Source organism: Rhinolophus hipposideros (assembly GCF_964194185.1).
Source record: "Rhinolophus hipposideros genome assembly, chromosome: 2".
NCBI classification, from domain to species: Eukaryota; Metazoa; Chordata; class Mammalia; order Chiroptera; family Rhinolophidae; genus Rhinolophus; species Rhinolophus hipposideros.
In genome coordinates, this window is record NC_138048.1 from 91813860 (window position 1) to 91832876 (window position 19017).

At 32.6% G+C, this 19017-nt stretch overlaps 1 protein-coding gene across 2 annotated transcripts in view; it reads left to right on the top strand.

Moving 5' to 3' along the window:
• The window catches only part of NCAM2 (neural cell adhesion molecule 2), a 459814-nt gene that overhangs the window by 344716 nt on the left and 96081 nt on the right, over positions 1-19017 (top strand). For both annotated transcript variants that reach the window (XM_081065129.1, XM_081065130.1), the window contains exon 9: positions 2711-2861. In XM_081065129.1, the coding sequence (XP_080921255.1) occupies positions 2711-2861 (151 nt within the window). The remainder of the gene's footprint in view (positions 1-2710; positions 2862-19017) is intronic.

Sequence of the window (19017 nt, forward strand, 5' to 3'; positions counted from 1 at the left end):
CAGATACATTAGTAATAATTTTTAAATAGCAAACAATTTTACTAATAGCATGTTAATTGTATATACACCAGAATTTTAGACAGGTCTGTGAAGGGTACTTATGGAAAGCACAGAAGATTCATGACAGCACAAGTCATTCAAATTAATTGGAATCCAATTGGTAACGTCTTCTGAGTCAGAAAAGTGATCCCATATGGAAGTCCTTCAACATCAAGATGAGGGATGGGGGTTTAATTTGGGAGGGAATCCACTGTCATTTATAGTTGTAGAGTGCAGGGTATGGGAAACCTTCATTATGTTGTTGTGAGAATTAAAAGCTTGCTTTTAAAAGGAGCATATTCTTAGCTACACGAGGAATGATTTCTGTATCTGGAAGGAGTTCTTGCAAAAGAAGCAGAGGGAAGAGCGTAACGTTGATGGCTTTTGGAGAGTCAGGGACTCTTTTTCGGGCACATTCAGCCTGTGATTGTTGTCTCTGAAATCCAGAGATACCGGTCAGTATCCTTCCAACTCAGCACCACAACTAAGCTTGTAAATAGGAGAGGCAGACAGCAGATAGGTCTACCGAAACACAATTGCTGAAAATTGGAAAGGATAACGTAGAGCCAGGTGATTAAATGGAGATATCTCATAATTTGGAATATAAAGAGGTAAATGAAGATTCAGAAACTAATCCAAGACTGAGGACAGGTATGGCACGGGACCTGGGAAATCATTGGTATCAGTCATAGAAATAAACACCATGGCAGGAGAAGATGGAATGCATGCGGGGAGGATGCGGGGGTGGAGGAGGTTATGCATTCAGGTCTGCACATACCAGATTGAAATACATATCAAAGAGACATGCCAAACAAGTGAGATACCTAGTTTTGAAGCTCCAGGGAAGAGAGATCCTAGCTGGAGAAAGACTGACTCAAGGTCACCCATGTAGATGTGGACAGGGATGAGAGCACCTAAGCAAAGTATATTGACTGAAAAGGACCAGAGTCCAGGTCAGAATACAGGGAGACAGGAGACTGCAATAGAGATGAAGGAGTAGTCAGAGAGGAGAAATTGAGAAAAAACAGAGTATGGGTGTCTGAATGCCAAGTGAAGTCAGCGTGTATGTAAGGAAAGATAGTTCAATAAGGTCCAATGACAAATAGAGGCACAATGAGGTAAGTACTAAAGAATACCCAGGTAGTGCTGGATCTTAGTTTCCTGTGTAACAAATCAGCCATTTTGTTTTGGGGTTTGCTCATTCTGGCTTTAAATTTTGTGATTTTTTAATTTATTTTTTTCCTCAAGTAAATAGATTTGACAGTTAAACGTCTTAAATACTGGCAGAAGAGAATGCCTTTCTGCTTGAAAACCTCATCTTACTATTTTTTTCTTAGCAATACTTAGGAGTAGAAAACATATGTCCCGCCTAGAAATCCTGATCTAAGTTGCATAATACATCCCTAAAACAGTTTGTTTTTGTTTCTTTGTTTTTGAAGAACATTTTTCTGATAATAAATAGTGAGTGATATAATATGAAAATTACATACCTATACAAAATTAAAAGGCCCAAAAGTAACCATAGAGTGCTCTGATCAACTTCATGCTTCAAAAAGAGCTTTAAAACAGTCTTTTGATATTAATAAAAGGAAATAATTAAATGCCAAATTGTAATATACAAAGTGCACACATGTACTAAAATTTAATTGAATTTCAGTCCTATAGAAAATTAAACAACCATTATTTTGTTACATAATAACATACATATTTCAAACTAAATGTATGTCATAAAATATTTTATGAGGTACTAAAACTCAAATATTGAGAATAATTGATCCACTAATTGTAAAGTGCACGATTCAGATAAATTATAAAATGCTGAAAGTTCAATATATTTCCTGATTGTATGATGTAAAATTCAATGAATAAACTATCTCTATTTTAGTATGGGTGCTATAAAGTTATTTAAGTGATTTAAGAAAATAATTATAGGTATGGTAATTTTGTTTCACACAAGAATTCTTATTTGAAATATAATCTATAGACTTGAATTATAAGCAATTCCTTGATTTGAGGCAGTATTCGTGGAGTAAGTGATTAATCACCTTTCTACTGTTTTCATTGACTTCCTAAGAATGAGTTAGATAGTGCTTGCTATGTTTTAATAATTTATCTATGATGCATCTGGTACTAGTTATGCTTATGAACAGTACTTACTACTGTATTTATTCAAAAATGAAAACTATAAATTGCTTTTAAAGTCTTTAATTTTGGTAAATCTTGATACATGCTTCTTACACAGTGCAGTATGAAACTAAAGTGCCTCAGGAATATAATTTTCATTGATAAATTTTAGACAAAATTGAGTAGGCATTGCTGTTGTCTTATGTTTGCAAAGAACATAATTGGAAGCCAAGAAAACCATTCCTGGAAGAACATGCAAGGTTTTTAAGAAGCAATGAGCATACTAAATTAAGAGAGGTTGACAAAACGTGTTTAAGTTTGTACTACATGTGAGTACCCCTGTAAGCAAGTGGGTAGGTAAAATGGATAAGCTAGAAATTGTAAATCATAAATATAGAAACAGTGTTTTTGAAAGATATTTGAATGCAGGTAAGAGTGTATAGCATAAATTTCACTTACTGTGTATAGCATAAATGCCATGGGTTTGGTCATCATTTTACACAAAACAAGCATAAAATCTTTCTTTTTCCTGAATCGATGTAAACAGAGCCCGGACGGCCGCATCGAAGTCAAAGGGCAGCATGGACGCTCATCCCTGCGTATCACAGATGTGAAGTTGTCAGACTCAGGGAGATATGACTGTGAAGCTGCAAGTAGAATCGGAGGGCACCAAAAGAGCATGTACCTTGATATTGAATGTAAGTTATTTTCATTTGGTGTGTTTATTAAATCAACATTTTCTGCTTTGAAAAACATGCATTTTTGCAGGAAGATAAAACACATATGTGGTTCGTTTCAATATTTTTCCATATATTTGTCCTTTATTGAATTTGTTGATGTTACAGAGTTCTTGCACTGCCAAAACCATGCCTGAAAATTCAAAGAAAGAAATGGTACAATGGGCAGCCTCACACCCATCATACCTGGATATTAAAATATTTCAATACAAAGCTTTTGCCCTTCAAAGTCAGTTACTGGAGACATCTAGTGGATGCTATGTGACATTTCACAGTGCTGTATAGATTTAATGGTCTTCATATTGCTTATCGTGAAAATTAAGCTTTTATTGGCAATGTTTAACACAGAACACCATATTAACTGAACTATATTATTAGTTATCATTATTAGTTACCAGTATTGGTGAATATCTTCTTAGGTTTTTGTTTATCGTATAATAGTAATGGTCCTGTGACCCACATACAGGTAAGCAGTAAGAATTTTCATTTCTTATTCAAGTTGTTTTTGTTCAATTATTTTACGTCCTCAGAAGCTATGACATAGTATTTTAAAAGTAGTTAAATATATCAGCATTTATATTTTATCAAAATGGTGTTATTATCTGAAAGTGGGGATTAGGACAAGAAGAGTTGTTAAATAATTATACAACTTTTTATAACTGAGATTTTGGAAATGTGAAGGCTAATGTAAATGAAACCTGCACAATTCATCTTAAATCATTGCATGTGATTTTAGAATAATTTGGTTTACCTGTCCTTAAAAAAGGAAGAAATTTAACATCATTCTCAAGAATTATTCAGGAAATCATCAATGTTGGAGGTTCCCTGATACTTGAAAAGACATAGCTGTCTTAGAGAGGATGTAAAAGATGCTCTTATTAACAAAATGTTTCTCTTAGAGAATTTCTAGTACATTATTACTCATAGGATATGGTGGTAACTGTAAAACAAGCTCCATTTTCTTATTGAGAATACCTCTAGAAAGCAAATATTTTTTTCAAGAACGGACACAAATAATCCATATTATTTTACATTTACTAACCATGCTTGCCAAGAAATTAATGGTAAGACCAATTAAACAATTGTTTTATCATTGCTCTGCAGTTATTTATAAGGATATGATTGGCTTACAGATATCAAGTGTTTTTCTAGATATTCTGCTATTATTTATTTCTCATAGTGTGTACTTGAAAAATATATGTATTCTGCAGTCACAGAATCTTGTGTTCTATAAATATCAATTAGCTCAAGGTGGGTGATAGTGTTGTTTAAATCTTACATGTCTTTACTGATTTTTTTGGTGTAGCTGTTCCGTCAGAATGAGAGGTGTTAAAATCCTTTATCATAGCTGTGAACTTTTTTCTCTCCCTTTTATCCCATTGGTTTTTGCATCATGTATTTTGCGGCTCAGTGAAGCAATGCACATTTATAAGCTGTATGTTGTATTACCTTCCTGTTCCTGCTATAACCATGACCACGGACTTAATTGCTGTAAACGAAAATATCTTTCAATTCTAGAGGTCAGAGGTTCAAAATGTTTCTCAGTGGGGTAAAAATCATGTGTCAGTAGGGCTGTGTTCTTTTGTGGAGTCTGTAGGGGAGATTCTGTTTTCCTGTCTTTTTCAGCTTCTACAATCTGCCCACATTCCTTGGCTCACTGTTCCCTTTCATCTTCAAAGCCAGCAATGGTAGATGGAATTTCTGTCACTCACATCACATCACTCTGCTACCTTTCTCATATCTCCTCTTTCTCTGACTCACCACCATTACATTGGACCCACATTGGATAATCGAGGATAATCTTCTTAACTCAACACCTTTACCTTAAAGACAGCTCTAAAGTCCCTTTGCCATGTAAAGTAACATACTTACAAGTTCAGGAAAGAATGATATATATACATATATATCATGTGTATATATATATATGTGTATGTACATACACATATATATGTAATAAATAATAAATATTTATTTATTTTTCATTAATTTCTTCTATTTTCCCCACTAATGTCTTTGAGCTTAATGTATTTTATCTAATATTAAAATAGGTACTCAAACCATTTACAATTACTGTTTGTACACCTTTTTTCATTCATTTACTTTCCCTTTGTTGTATTTTTTTTAAATAAAATTTATCGGGGTGACAATTGTTAGTAAAGTTTCATAAGTGTCAGATGTACAGTTCTGTAATTTTTATATGAAATTAAAATGTGTGTTTTTAGACAGCGTATGATAGAATATTGCTTTATCATCCACTCTGTCAATCTCTACCTTATAATTAGAATGTTTAAATCAGGAGTCATCAATAAATGGGTCAGGTAATAAATATTTTAGATTTTGCCTAATTTTCTGGGTGTCTTTCAAAAACAAACCATTTTTAAGGCTTTTTGCATTCTTTTTCTCTTATAAACAATTAAAAATGTAAAAAACATTCTTAAGTGTAAGTGTAAATATAAAAGGTTCTTAGGCTATATTTTGCCAAAGTCATAGTAGGCCAACCATTGGTTTAGACTATTTATTTTAATGCAGTTATTGATACGGTTTCATTTAGGTCTACAATTTTATTTTTCTATTTCTTCACTGTTTTCTCATGTTCTGTTCCCATTATTCTGTCTTTTGAGTTATTTGAAAAATTTAATATTTTAATTTATATATTGACAGTATCTCTTAGGGTTTTGTTTTGTTTTGATTTGCTTAAGTGTTGTTCTAGGGAAAATAATATAAGAACCTAACATTTCACAATCTAAATAGAGTTAATATGTTAACACTTTAAATTAAATGTAGAAACCTTGCAACTATATAGCTCCCTTTGTACCTGACTCAACAAATCTTTTTTTATTATTGATTGCATATTTAATACATCTATATTCATTGAAATCTACTGAAAAATATAATAATTTTTGTTTCAAAGTCATAAATATTTTAAGGAACCAAAGAGAAAATAAAATATGTTTACTTACTCATTTGTTTACTACTTATTTTTCTCTTCCTTCATCCCTTATGATTCAGATTTTCTTCTGATGTTATTACCCTTCAGCCTGAATAAATTTGTTTCCATTTATTATAGAGACTATTTGATTGGGATAGATTCCATTATTTTTTTAAATCTGAAAATGTTTTCCCCCCTCCTCCATCCTGAACCATTTTTTTCCTGGAAAAAATTCTAGGTTGATATTCTTTAAAGATTGACTTCATTGTCTTCTAGCTTCCGTGGTTTCTGATGAGAAATCCATGACGATTTGTGGATCCCTTGTATGCCACGTCATTTTTCTCTAGCTGCTTTCAAGTTATTTTCTTTATCTTTGTGCTTTGATTAGGATGTGTCTAGGTCTGGGTTTCTTTGAGTTTATTATGTTTGCGGTGTGTGCTGAGCTTCTTGAATCTCTAAATTTGCATTGGTCAGTATATTTGAGCAGTTTCTGACCACTGTGTCTTCAAATATTTGTCCTGTCCTAATCTCTTCCTCGTGTCCAGGGTTTTACTTACATACATGTCAGACCTTTTGAAATTATCTCAAAGACCTCTGAGACACCATTCAGTTTTAAATATAAACACTGTTCATCAGATTAGGTAATTTCTGCTGTTTTTTCAAGTTAACTGATTTTTGACACCATCTTCTTCTTTCTACTAAGCCCATCCAGTAGTTTTTTATTTAAGATACTATATTTTTTAGTTCTAAATTCCTAATTTTGTTTTATATTTTCAGTTTCTATGCGGACATTTCTTTCATTTTCATTCATCTTATGTATGTTATCCTTTATCTCATGGAACGTAGTTAAAATAGCTGCCCTGGAATCTCCATCTGATAGATTCAATATCTGGGCCGTGTTGGCATGTGCATATGTTGCTTGTACTTTCCCGTTATAATTGGTTATATTCTCCTGGCTCATTAAATGCCAAGAAATGTTGAATTGTGTCCTGGATACTGTAAATATTATGTTGTGCAGACTCTGGGTAATTTGACAAACATCTGGAAAAAGTGTTTTTAAGCAATAAATCACCCTTAAGTTCTTTGTAGCCTCCTGTAAGCGATGATTCAAATCTCAGTTGATTTCTAAAGTTTTTGCTATGCACGTTTGTATCTGTCCTAGACATGCAAAGACCAGGGCTTATGCTGAAATTCCTTTGGTTTTATATGTAGAATTAAGCCATCTCTTTCTCTGAATCATATCTGAGCTTACCCCACCCCTATTCAACCTGTATTGGCTTCTTTCCAAGGTAACTCTGTACTTACGGACAAATGTTAGCGCCACAGTCACTTTGTAGCTCCTCAAGGAGAACCTGCCCCATAGACAAAACCATAAGCGATAAAAGAAAAAGTGGGAAACTGGTGTTTATTCTCCTCCACAATCATCCTGACTCTCTAGGCTGTACAGAAGACTTAGGTAGTTTATGTTATTGTTTTTGTTTCTATTGTTGTTGTTATTTGGTTTGTGTTACCTCCATAAATATTTTAATTATTACCAGTCAGGAATTGGGCTATCACAGGCTTACAGTGCCAGGGCCACTATAGCAACAAATATATATTCTATTTTTAATGCAACTTTAAATCATAAATAGTTGGTTTCCCTAGTTTGTGGAACCAAGAACGTGGATGTTTTCATGAGTTTTTAATTTGTTTCTTCCCTTTATTTACATTTCACTGTTTATTTTTTTCTTTTTAAATCATATGTCCTTAAATAAATCATCACCACTGATCAAAAGATTGTTCAAATTGCAAAGTCCTAAAAAGAAGTTGAGTTTTTTGTTTTCTCTTCCCTTCAGTGATCAATCTTCTATGCAGTCAGCTTTATTTAATTTGACATTTTTATCTATAACCAACTTTAATATTCCTGGAAAGTATATTGAGTTCTATGTATGTAAATCATTCAAATTTTAAATCAAAAGATAGGACAGCTTTAGCTGAGGTTTACAGTTAGATGTTCCAAGTTTTTAATAGTACCCTTTACCTATAAAGGATTAATTATTTGTACTAATATAGACTGAACTTCGTGTAGAGCAAAATAAAACATTTTATGTTTTTAAAAATAATAAGAATATAATCAGAAGTCATTCCATTGACATATTTTTTTTTCCAATTTCTAAATTAAAGGAGATTTGCTTGTGGATCTAACCTACACATGAATGCTCTATATAAGCTGTCTCCTCTTGTTTTCTCCTTAGAGTAATATTTTTAAAATATCCAATACTAATGAATTTCAGGAGAATACTAAATTATGTTGGGTGTCTAGCTCAGTATTCCAACTTTATACTACATTTAAGAATACAGTTTAATTTTATAATTATATTAATTTTCCCATACATTTGTCTAACGTCATCTCTATTATATGTGTTTGAGATATTACCTTCTAGGTACTTACTATAATTTATTAAAACTGAATCATGAAAAAAAAATGCTTATAGTGGATAATATAATGGTGTAAAATTTACTTACAATGATTTATATAAAATATGCTAGTGAAAGAAGAATTTATACTGAAGTAGAATGTAGGCATTTGTCTTAATTTCATTAATTGCTAGAGTTCAGATTTTATTCATGTGGTAGAGAAAGAGAAACTGTCACAATGTCATTTGTATGTAGTTAGTATTATGTAGAGATATGGGGTTAAATAATCACTGGAAATAAAGAACCATAGTCATCATTTAAAGTGTAGCCTGCTCTTCTCTTTCAGTTAACTTTGTTGTGAATTAATCTAATTGTATTATGAAAGGTGAAACTTTTATTTTACATCTATAAAACTACTATTTGTAATAAATCTTATACTTTTCTCATTGGAAGGTTAGTAGAAATTTTGGTTGGATATTGCCACCTAATAACTATGAAGATATCTAGTAAGTTTATTTTTTTGGTAATTAAAGCCCGTGTTGTTATAAAATAGGACATTCTATTGAGTGACAAATTTCTAATGGTAATAAAATTTTCAGTACCTTACATATAACTCCATGAGGAATTACCATTGTACATAAATATTTGATGTTGGAAATGGTAAGAATATTTTTATTCTGTATCTTTGAATCAAAACAGTAGAGAAACTATGAAAATTACAAAGACATTATTCAATGTCACAAAGAAAAAAAACATGACAAGAACGGACCTGACTATCTGATTCAATCACCTACAGTATAATATTGCTAAGAGAGTAGAAGAGAATCAAGCCATTTATAATTTTGATACCACCACATTTACTTAATACCACTAAACTTAAGGTGTTCAGAAGATTAAGCTCTATTTATCTTTTGTTCAAAACCTCATTTGTATTTCATCTGATACAGATTCCCTGGCATCCTGCCAGTTTATTTTCAACATTTCAAAGCCATTACCCTTACTAAGAAGCTCCAATTTATAAAACAAAGGAGATAACAGGCATGTGATATGTGGGTTAATGCAATAAGCAGCAATTACGTAGTAGATTTGATTACAATTAGAATATTGTTAACTCGTGTGACGAGGTATTCATAACATATTACCTATTAACTAGACTTAATTGTTTTATGTGATTAATTTAATAGTTAAGTGGTAACAATGCATGTTAAGAAGTATTGAATTTTTCATTTACATTATTTTTTCATCAAGCTCCCTGCACCTGCTTTTATTTCTTGTTAGACATAATGACAGTATGTAAATGCATTTTTTATAGTGGTATAAATGTTGTTAATAATTTTCAGAAGCATGTTCAGGATACAGGGATATTAATTAATCTTACAACAAGGATTTGTGTTACTTCCATATTTACATGCATTCCTTAGAATGAACAAATCTTTGCTCTATCATACAATTATTTCCTCAAGTTTTCCAGTCTCTCAACATCACAGTGATTCTAGTAGCGTGATTGCTGCATTTACAGAATGGAGTAAATAAGACCTGCACATGATTTTAACACTTAAAGAAAATTACCTCAATAAACACATAGATTAAAAACGCCTTAGTCATAGAAGACACACATTTCATATCTGTGATTAAAATCTTGTCTTATGACCCTATCTTTTACCCTCACCGTAATACATTTAAGCTGTTCAAACTTTAAAGAACATGGCTCATTTGCAGAAATAAATTGGTCTACTGCCGGCAACTAATTAGGTTTTATATCCAATATGATAATTTCAAGGACAGCAGCTGAGAGAAATACAAAGTTTACCTCTCTATCCAGAACATAAGAAGAACAGAATATTAAAAGAGAAAGGTGAAATATATCTTACTGTTCAGCTGTATTTTTAAAACCACAACTTTACATGAGCCCCCTGTGAAAATTGGGAACATTGCATTCCTCACATGCACAGGTATGATCAATTATTCTAGTTTTATCACATTTCTGTCTAAATCTGACAGATATCTTTTGATTCATAGGAATCGTTGTTAAAACGAACTTCAGAAATTATGATGATGAAAAGTTTTTAAGGACTATTAGGAAATATCCAGAGGATAAAACAAATAAATAAACACATATCAGACACTTAAATATGGTCATTTTGTGTAACTACTGGATTTATCACTGTCTCTTGACACCTGCTTAACCTAATTGCCCAGAAATATCAATCCCCACTTCAATGTACCGCAGCTTTTTCCCTTTCTCTGGAATGAGGACTCTGCCCCAGAGATCCAGGTTCTCACTACCACATCAACTGTCTCAGTTCCTGCTGCTAATAATGAAATGCCATAGACTGGGGGTCTTAACACAAGCACTTACTGCTCACAGTTCTGGAGGCGAGAAGTCCAAGGTCAGGGTGGCAGCATGGTCAGGTTCTCGGTGAGGGTCTTGCTGGTTATGTCCTCACATGTCCTTTTCTTGGTTCATGCCCTCAGAAAGGGAGACGCCTCTTGTCTCTTCCTTTCTTGGAGAGCATTAATTCCATCATGGGGGCTCTATACTTACGACTTCATCTAAGACTAATGATCTCTCAAAACCTCACCTCCAAATATCATCACACTGAGGATTGGGGCTTCAACATATGAATCGGGGGAAGTGGGCTCAAACATTCAGTCCACCTCACAGATGGAACCAGGATAGAATTTAACGGGGTGAGGCTGCCCACTGAAATCACGCCTGCCATCACATCTTACCAAGCCTTCACTGACTTCACTCAGTTTTGTCATCTTGTAGATCCTGAAAGATACACTGTGACCTAATGGCCGACCTTACTTCCCCTAAGTCTGTTTGGGCTGCTATAACAAAGTACTATAGACTGGGTAGCTTACAAACAACAGAATTTTATTTCTCACAGTTCTCGGTGCTGGAAGTCAGGGAGCCAGGCCGGTCAGGTTCCGGTGAGAGCCTTTTCGGGTTACAGACTGCCATCTTCTGCTTCTGTCCTCATATGATGGAGAGTAGAACAGAGGAACAAAGCTCTCTCCTGACTCTTCTAAGGGCACTGATCCCATTCCTGAGAGCTCCACTTCGTGTCCTCATATAATCCTAGTCACTTCCCAAAGGCCACACCTCCTAATATCAGCACATTGGGAAGTAGGGTTGCAACATATGAATTCGGCCGGAGGTGGGAAGGGCACAAACATTCAGTCCTAGCAGTGATGCTCCAACTTCCTTCTCCTCCCTAACATGTGGTACCAGTAGATTTACCTTGTTGGATTTGCTACATTACACCTTAATCCAGAACAACATGGACACCAAAAGTTAAGGTACTTACTGCTTGAAAAATACCAGTCCGACAACTTGAATCCAATCAGCCAGAACTATTTGGCCCATACATTATTAAATCTCCTGAATCATATTATCTAATCTCAGTGGAGCAGAAGCAAGGACAGTTTTTTTCCTAATATTGTCTATGTATTGTTGATAGCTATCCACTGACTAAAGCTAGCTCATAGTTTGTGATGATTTAAACTAGATAGTAGCTTTTTAATATATTAGGCTTTACTCAAATAATATTAAAAATCATTGTATTTGCAACTATCTTTAGATTTTAATGAGTCTTCTGGATCTAATCCAGGGACATTTGTCAAGTTATTTAAATTGTCCAAGCTTCAGAGTCCTCATTTGTAAAGAGGGCGAGATGGATCTAAACCCATGATTTCAGTTAGTATGTAACCCATGATGTAAGTTAGAATCTTAATTACATTTTTTATTCATCAATATTTATCAGGCATATACTACTCACCAAGTACTCTTCTAAGAATTGAATATATACAATTGAATAAAGCAAGCAGAGACACTTGACTTTATGGACCTTACATTCTAGCAAAGAAATCCAATAATGAACATATACAGTAGCAAAATACAGTAGCAAAAATACATATAATATAGGAAACAGTGAAAACGGGAAAGGAGAAAACAATAAAGCAGTGCAGATACATTATCGGCTAATGATATAATAATTGTGCATAATAAACAGTCCCAAATTCCATGGCATACAAAAATAATTCTCATGTTCAACTGTAATTGGCTGATCCAGGCTGACTCAATAGGGAGCTCTGCTTCAAGCAGCGGTGTTTATTTAACTCCATGCTATGATCCAGCAACACCTGTAACCAGGCTAGAGAGTTGGCAACTACAGGAAGGAAGCCATCTCATGGTGATGGCAGGAGCACCAGGGAACAAGCCCAATGAGCAAATTTCAAATGTCTGCTCACATCACATCCAAAAAGTTACATGGTTAAGCCTAATGTCAATCCAGTAGAGTAATGTACTCCTATCAGGAGAGTTTTGAAGCAAATGTTTGCTGAATAAAATAAGCCATATAGACATATATGCCTGTGAGTAAAATTTCATAGAGTGAATTTTAAAATAATATTCAGGTTTGAAAATATGTATATTTACATTTTTCTTTAATTTGTTTCTGACTTGTATCATCATCACACATTGAAAACTAAAAACCAACATAATTTTCAATAAGCTCTGCTGAAGAGAAAGAATTACACGGTATTTTTCTATCTTCAATTTTAAGAACTTTCATAATAAATACTGTTTAATAATATTTATTGTATAACATTGGAGATAGTGTATTAGTGCTTTTCAATGATGCAAAAAGACTGAAGGGACATACAAATACAACAATATATCTAGGAAGCTGGAATCTAATTATGGGACAGCTTACAAAGTAGCATAAATTAACATAATTCAACCCATGTATAATTAAATATGTCATACTTACAAATGAGCAATGATAGAAAAAAATCCTCTTATAAGTGTAATATTATCACAATGTTTTAAAGAAGTGGAACTTAAGAATTAGATAATATTGATTCTGTATCTATTGAATTTTAAAACCAATATAACTCATTTGATTTACATATTCATCCACATAGATTCCTTTATTTCCTACTTATAAGGTCATTCGGAGTAAAATGTTTTCTACTCCAGTATTGTTGACAAGAAAAAATATTTCTGCCCCAGTGATGAAGACAGAGGCTTCATAAAAACAATTTACCTCTTTAAACATTTTTTTTAGCACTGTTAGGATCTCAGAATGTTTCATATACAGCAGGATTTCAAATATTAACTTGTTAGGTACAGATAATTCAGTGACTTTTTTTTTAAAGGAACTCTTTGATTTTTCTTGCACCTTCCAAAAATTCTTCTTAAATTATAAGAGGGAATATCAATGTAGTCAACCCAATACTGTAAAAGATACCCTATTTTTGATACTTTTAATTTTTTGTGATTTTTCTCAAATTTCATATGATTAATTTTTGTTGCCAATACTTTTAAATCCGCAATGCTAAAACAATTGATTTAAACTTTTTTTTTGCCCTGAGCTACATTTCTCATTATGATTGCTTATTTTAATTATTTTTGAGATATTTATTTTATATCTTTATCAAATAATTAGAATTGAATAGGTAAAGTGTTTAGATTATAGCCTAATTAATTAAGAGAAAAATTTTGTTTGAATATATGCATATATGTTTGAAAGTTTTATTTAAGCATTTTTGGTTTTGCACAATGAAACATTCTTTCGAGAATGAATAGAAACTTTTTCACTATAATATAATATCAGTAACAAACCTAAATGTTTCTAACATCTCTTTTTCTGAAATGAAAAACAGAGCAAAGAACATATTAGTGATTTTCCAGAAGCTGTCTGGAAAACCACAAAGATATTTTTACATGTAATAGATACTCTAAAATCTTGATTTTCGTTTCTTCCTAAATCTTGAGCTTTATTTTGGGAAAGCAAAATCAAAAGCACTTGCACAGATATGTTCATGTGGCTGAATTCGAATTGTAGGTGTTTTTCATTCAGACTCTGGTTTACCATGTGTCCTTTCTTCTATGTACTTTTACTTTAATTTCTCTGATTTTTTAAAAAAAATATTAATAGTATTACAAAATAATTTGTAAGACATATATTGTACATAACAGTATACTACCACCTGCTTTATATTTATTGCCAAATTCATTCATTAAATTCATGTTTATTAATGCTTAAAATATGCTAGGCAGTATGATAATCTGGAGAAACAAAAACAAAGAGTACATGTTTTTATCCCCCCCAAAAAAATTCTATTTAAAAGGGGATAACCATGTTAGTAAACTATTCTTTTTGGAAAAGGTTATACTTTTTTTTGTTTGTGGTTACTATGATGCAATACTCAGAAAATGTATCACACGTGATTCAGTTACAATCATAACTGGAATGGCTCAAATTATTTTGCTGTATTCTATAAAAATAATTAAATTTTGATGATAGTTTATCACCTTTTTAAATCAAAAAATGTTCTACTTGAGTGCATATTAAAAATGGACCTGTATGTCAACCTAAAAATAATTAAGCAAAAAGAAATTGGGATCTAAGTTCAATTAAATAGCATAGTTATTAGAAAGTTGTAAATATTGACAATCATTACCAATTTTTACTCAAGAGACATAAAGTGAAGTTGAGAATGGCTACATAGTTCCCTACATTTCAGCCTGCCAATTAAGAGGTGATAAATATAAAGGTAAAATGATAATAGTATCTAATGTATGTAATTGTGCTTAAATTTAACCACAGGTCATAAGTACCATGTTAGCTACTATCATCGTCATTATTATTTCTAACGTTGTTATTGTTATTATGCAGGCAATAATAATTAAGATTTTTTGTTGTTTGTTTTCTGTTGCTGTGATACAGATATTCCATTATGCATATAACCAACAACATTCTAGAATGCACAACTGCTCACATTAAGATATAATAGTGGAAATATTTTAGTTTGCTTTAGATTTTTAAGTCATCAAGGTGTTATAGACCTGAGAAATTTAAGAAATGAACTAAATTTGTGGAGCTATTTTTATCATTGGTAAAATTAACAACCTGGACATCAAATTAAATCACTGGATTAAAAATTACATTTTACTTCATAGTTTTCAACTTTGATAGTAATGACACACTTGAAAATTATGACCTCAATAAGCAAAATTTACCTAAATTACACAATGTGCTACTGGTAAATTCTGAGCAAAATAGCATTACTGTTGTTTATAAGACAACTTTTAACACTGCTATATCTCTATGACAAATTGTTCTCCTTTTGCCAACTTGGAAATGTTTATAAAAATATTCACTTAAGCTTTGTTTCCTAGATGTATATGTGAAATTATGTCCGATGATGATAATACAGTTTTAAAATACTGTAGCTGTTTATGGAAAATTCAATATATAAAGCAACCAGAGAGGACAAAATAGCAAAAGGTAATAAAATACTTTTATTAGTATTTCATGTATGATTTAAGGAAGAGAGATACTAGGACAAGACAAAGGAGAATAACAGTAGGAAGAAGAACAATTCACCTTAGAATCAAACTTGTCTTATGATTAGTAATACTTATATCACTAATAACAGTCAAATTCGGTGTATGCTAAGAAGTCACATATAGGCAGATTTTAATAGAAATGATGCTTATGAATCTAGGATCATAAACTATGCTGAGATTTATGCATAACTGAGTTTAACTAGCAGAAAATGCACATCCAGTGCTATGGTCCAATTGGCAATAAACACATCTAATTTAGTATTCCAGGTAACCATTCGAATTCCCATGCCACATGGACTAAATCTAGTTAATTGCCGTAGCTGATTCTGCATATGAGTGAACATACAGTAGAACTGTATCTATGAAATTATTAATTGAGTTATCTTCTAAATGTGCCAAAGGATATATTAGCTTTTATTCCCTTGGTAGTTTCCTTCAGCATAAATCAAATGAGAAAATTCAATGACTAAAAAAAAAAAGTGTCAAGATGTTTTAGATACTATAAAAATATGTACAGTTAATTCTTAGTTAATTTAAGGGGCTGGCTTCTTCACAAACTAAGCAATAGGAGTCTATGAAAGAAAATGTATTACTATAGAATTAACACCAGATTAAAGTCCTGTGATTTTAGGAAAGTCAAACATATGTCTGTATACTTTTCCTCCACTGTTCAATGGAGTGATGAGATCTGGAATACATACTTATCCTGGGTTTTCATCATGAATGAAATTTTCTATTATTTGCTGAGTATCTACTGAATTTCAAATATAAATTTAGGTGCTGTAGGAAACAGTGAGACATGGAACATTGTCCTTATTCTCAGAATTTATGTTTCAATTAGGGAGATGGAACACACACAACCACATTAAGACAAAAAATATCTAAAAGTGATTAGACAAATGAGACAGCTAGGCAAGGGGATGAAAGCAGGGAAGGGTTAGAGATGGATGCAGTTTAAGGGACAGAGTTAACCCAAATGGAGACAGAGAAAAGGCCTAGGCCCGCTAATGTAGAACTTTATAAATCATCATGAAAGTTTTTGATTTAAGAAATGTTAAAAGATTCTTTTAGAAAGGTTTAAGCAGAATAGTAACACTGTATTAAAATAGAAACTGGTAGGCCAGGAGGCCAGTAAGCCAGTAAGGACAGAGCTTCTAAAGTTGACGGCATAAAGTATATGACCTTGAACAGGGATGTAATGATGACAGTGGAGAGAAGTGAATGGTATTTTCATGCACTGTGATTTATTGGTGGGAAACGAATGCCAAAGCTTTTAAAATAGTACAGTGTATTACACATTAAAATCATTTTGCTGTTATTTGTGGTTCTTAAAATCTAATATTAAAAATTATATATATATATATGCCACACAGTATGATCACTTCAAGATAGGACAGTATTTCATGGTAATATATAAATTATTTGGAGAGTGGGCAAGGCAGATTTCAATAATCTCAATACTGTTTTACAAGGGCAATATATATTATGCTACCAATGTGATTATAAATGACTTAAATTGATTTTTCAGTGTTTGTGAATCTTAAACTAATATCACTTTTCAATTCGATTCTCAAAATGCATAATATATAGTCAATGTGAATATTGATTCTATTACTTATGAACCTGTGGACAGTCAGGTGATACATTTCAGTTCCCAAAACCTGTTTGTTTTTTTGTTACCAGCATCACCCTGCTAGTGGGCAGGCAGAATTCAGGAATCCAGGCCAGCACACTGCAGGAAGTAAGACTTTACTCACAGGTACCAACCACAAATAAACCATGTTCAGGAAAGAGAGAGAAAGAGAGAGACTGACTTCAGAGCCTGAGAGGATATGACAAGAGAATCACTGAAAAGCTTGTATTAAGAAAAGTAATCAAGTTAGGAAGCCTTGTTCAGTGACAGAAATGCAGTGATGAATGCCGGCTGTGTGTCCAGCTGTAAGTCTCAGCAATAAGGAAAAAATAAAATTAAAATTAATGAAACAAAAAGGATATTTATCAAAATAGTAGTAATTGGCACTAAGTCCAAAAGCACTCTTAAAAGTTTCTCTGTCTCCTGGTATGCCTGGAAGATGATTTTCCTGATCCCAACTTTGAGAAAGAGACAAGTTCAGATCCTGGCACCCTTTGCTATTTGTTCTTGTGCTGGCAATTTTAAATCAGAGATCCAGTCAAGGTCATGGATATAAGACTGTTGAAATGTTTTAGCTCAGCCTTCTGCCTATCCAGCTGCCATTTAATAAAATCTAAATAATTTGTCTCTTGAGATCTTCCCATTATGATAATAGCTAAGAAAACATAGTTTATTTTTAAAGTCTTTATTCATTTTACATCCAGTTTTACGTTTTTACCCTTTTCCAGTATATACAGTATTATATGTGTTTTTATTAATAATATAATCATTAAGTAGAAGACATGGTAGCCTAAAGATTATCTGCTTCCCAATATTTTCACCACCAACAAACTCTTATATTTTCTCAAACATTCTCCAGTTTTAAAGATATTAACTTACTTAAATAATGTTTATTACAGAGGAATCATCTTCATTATATACAAGTATAGATGTAAGCACCTGTGTATGTATAGTAAACTACCAACCAGAGGCACTTATAAACATGAAATAATTAACATTACCCCAAGGGTTTATATAATTTTAACCAAAAGCAAATATCACCTTTAAATGGTTCAATACCTCTTTATATATGGTAAATATCATAGTGCCCCTCCTTTTATATATGTGTGTGTGCACACACACACACACACATATGCTTTATTGTGTTCTTATCCTTGTTCTTTCTCCTTTTTCCTTCTCACTCTCCCTCTCCCTCTCCCTCTTCTTCTACCTCTTTCTCCCCCTCCAATTTTAGATCTTTTCTCCTATGTAAAATTAATTTTCCTGAGTTTTTATCTAAGCACTATTTATTCAAAGATATGTTACTAAACATGGTTCTAGCCATAAAATCCTTATGGTGGAAAATGACCAGCCTGCCCTAGAATATATATTTTCTTTCTTACATCTTAGCTACTACTCAGACATCAGCATAGGAATAGAGAAGGTGATGATGATTCTAATTATTTCATTTTATTGGCATCCCTTTGAAAAAAGTGAGCTTACAATGTACACTCCTTTTCACTAAAATTCTTATGAACTCTTATTACATATTTCCTTTATTGCTTCAATACAGTATACAGGACATAATAAAGTACTTCCTTGATTACTTGGTATAATCACTTCAAACATTAATTCCTATGTGGAATAGCACTGTTAATGACCTATAGGAACAACTCTCCGAGAATATACTTAGAGTTGTTAATAGAATAACTGGCATAGCAGTGTGGTTTCGTGAGATGAATCTAAAGAGCCAAAAAATGGTGATCTTGGCTCTGCTACCACCTTCCCAAGTGTCCCAGATGACGTTTCTTGTATG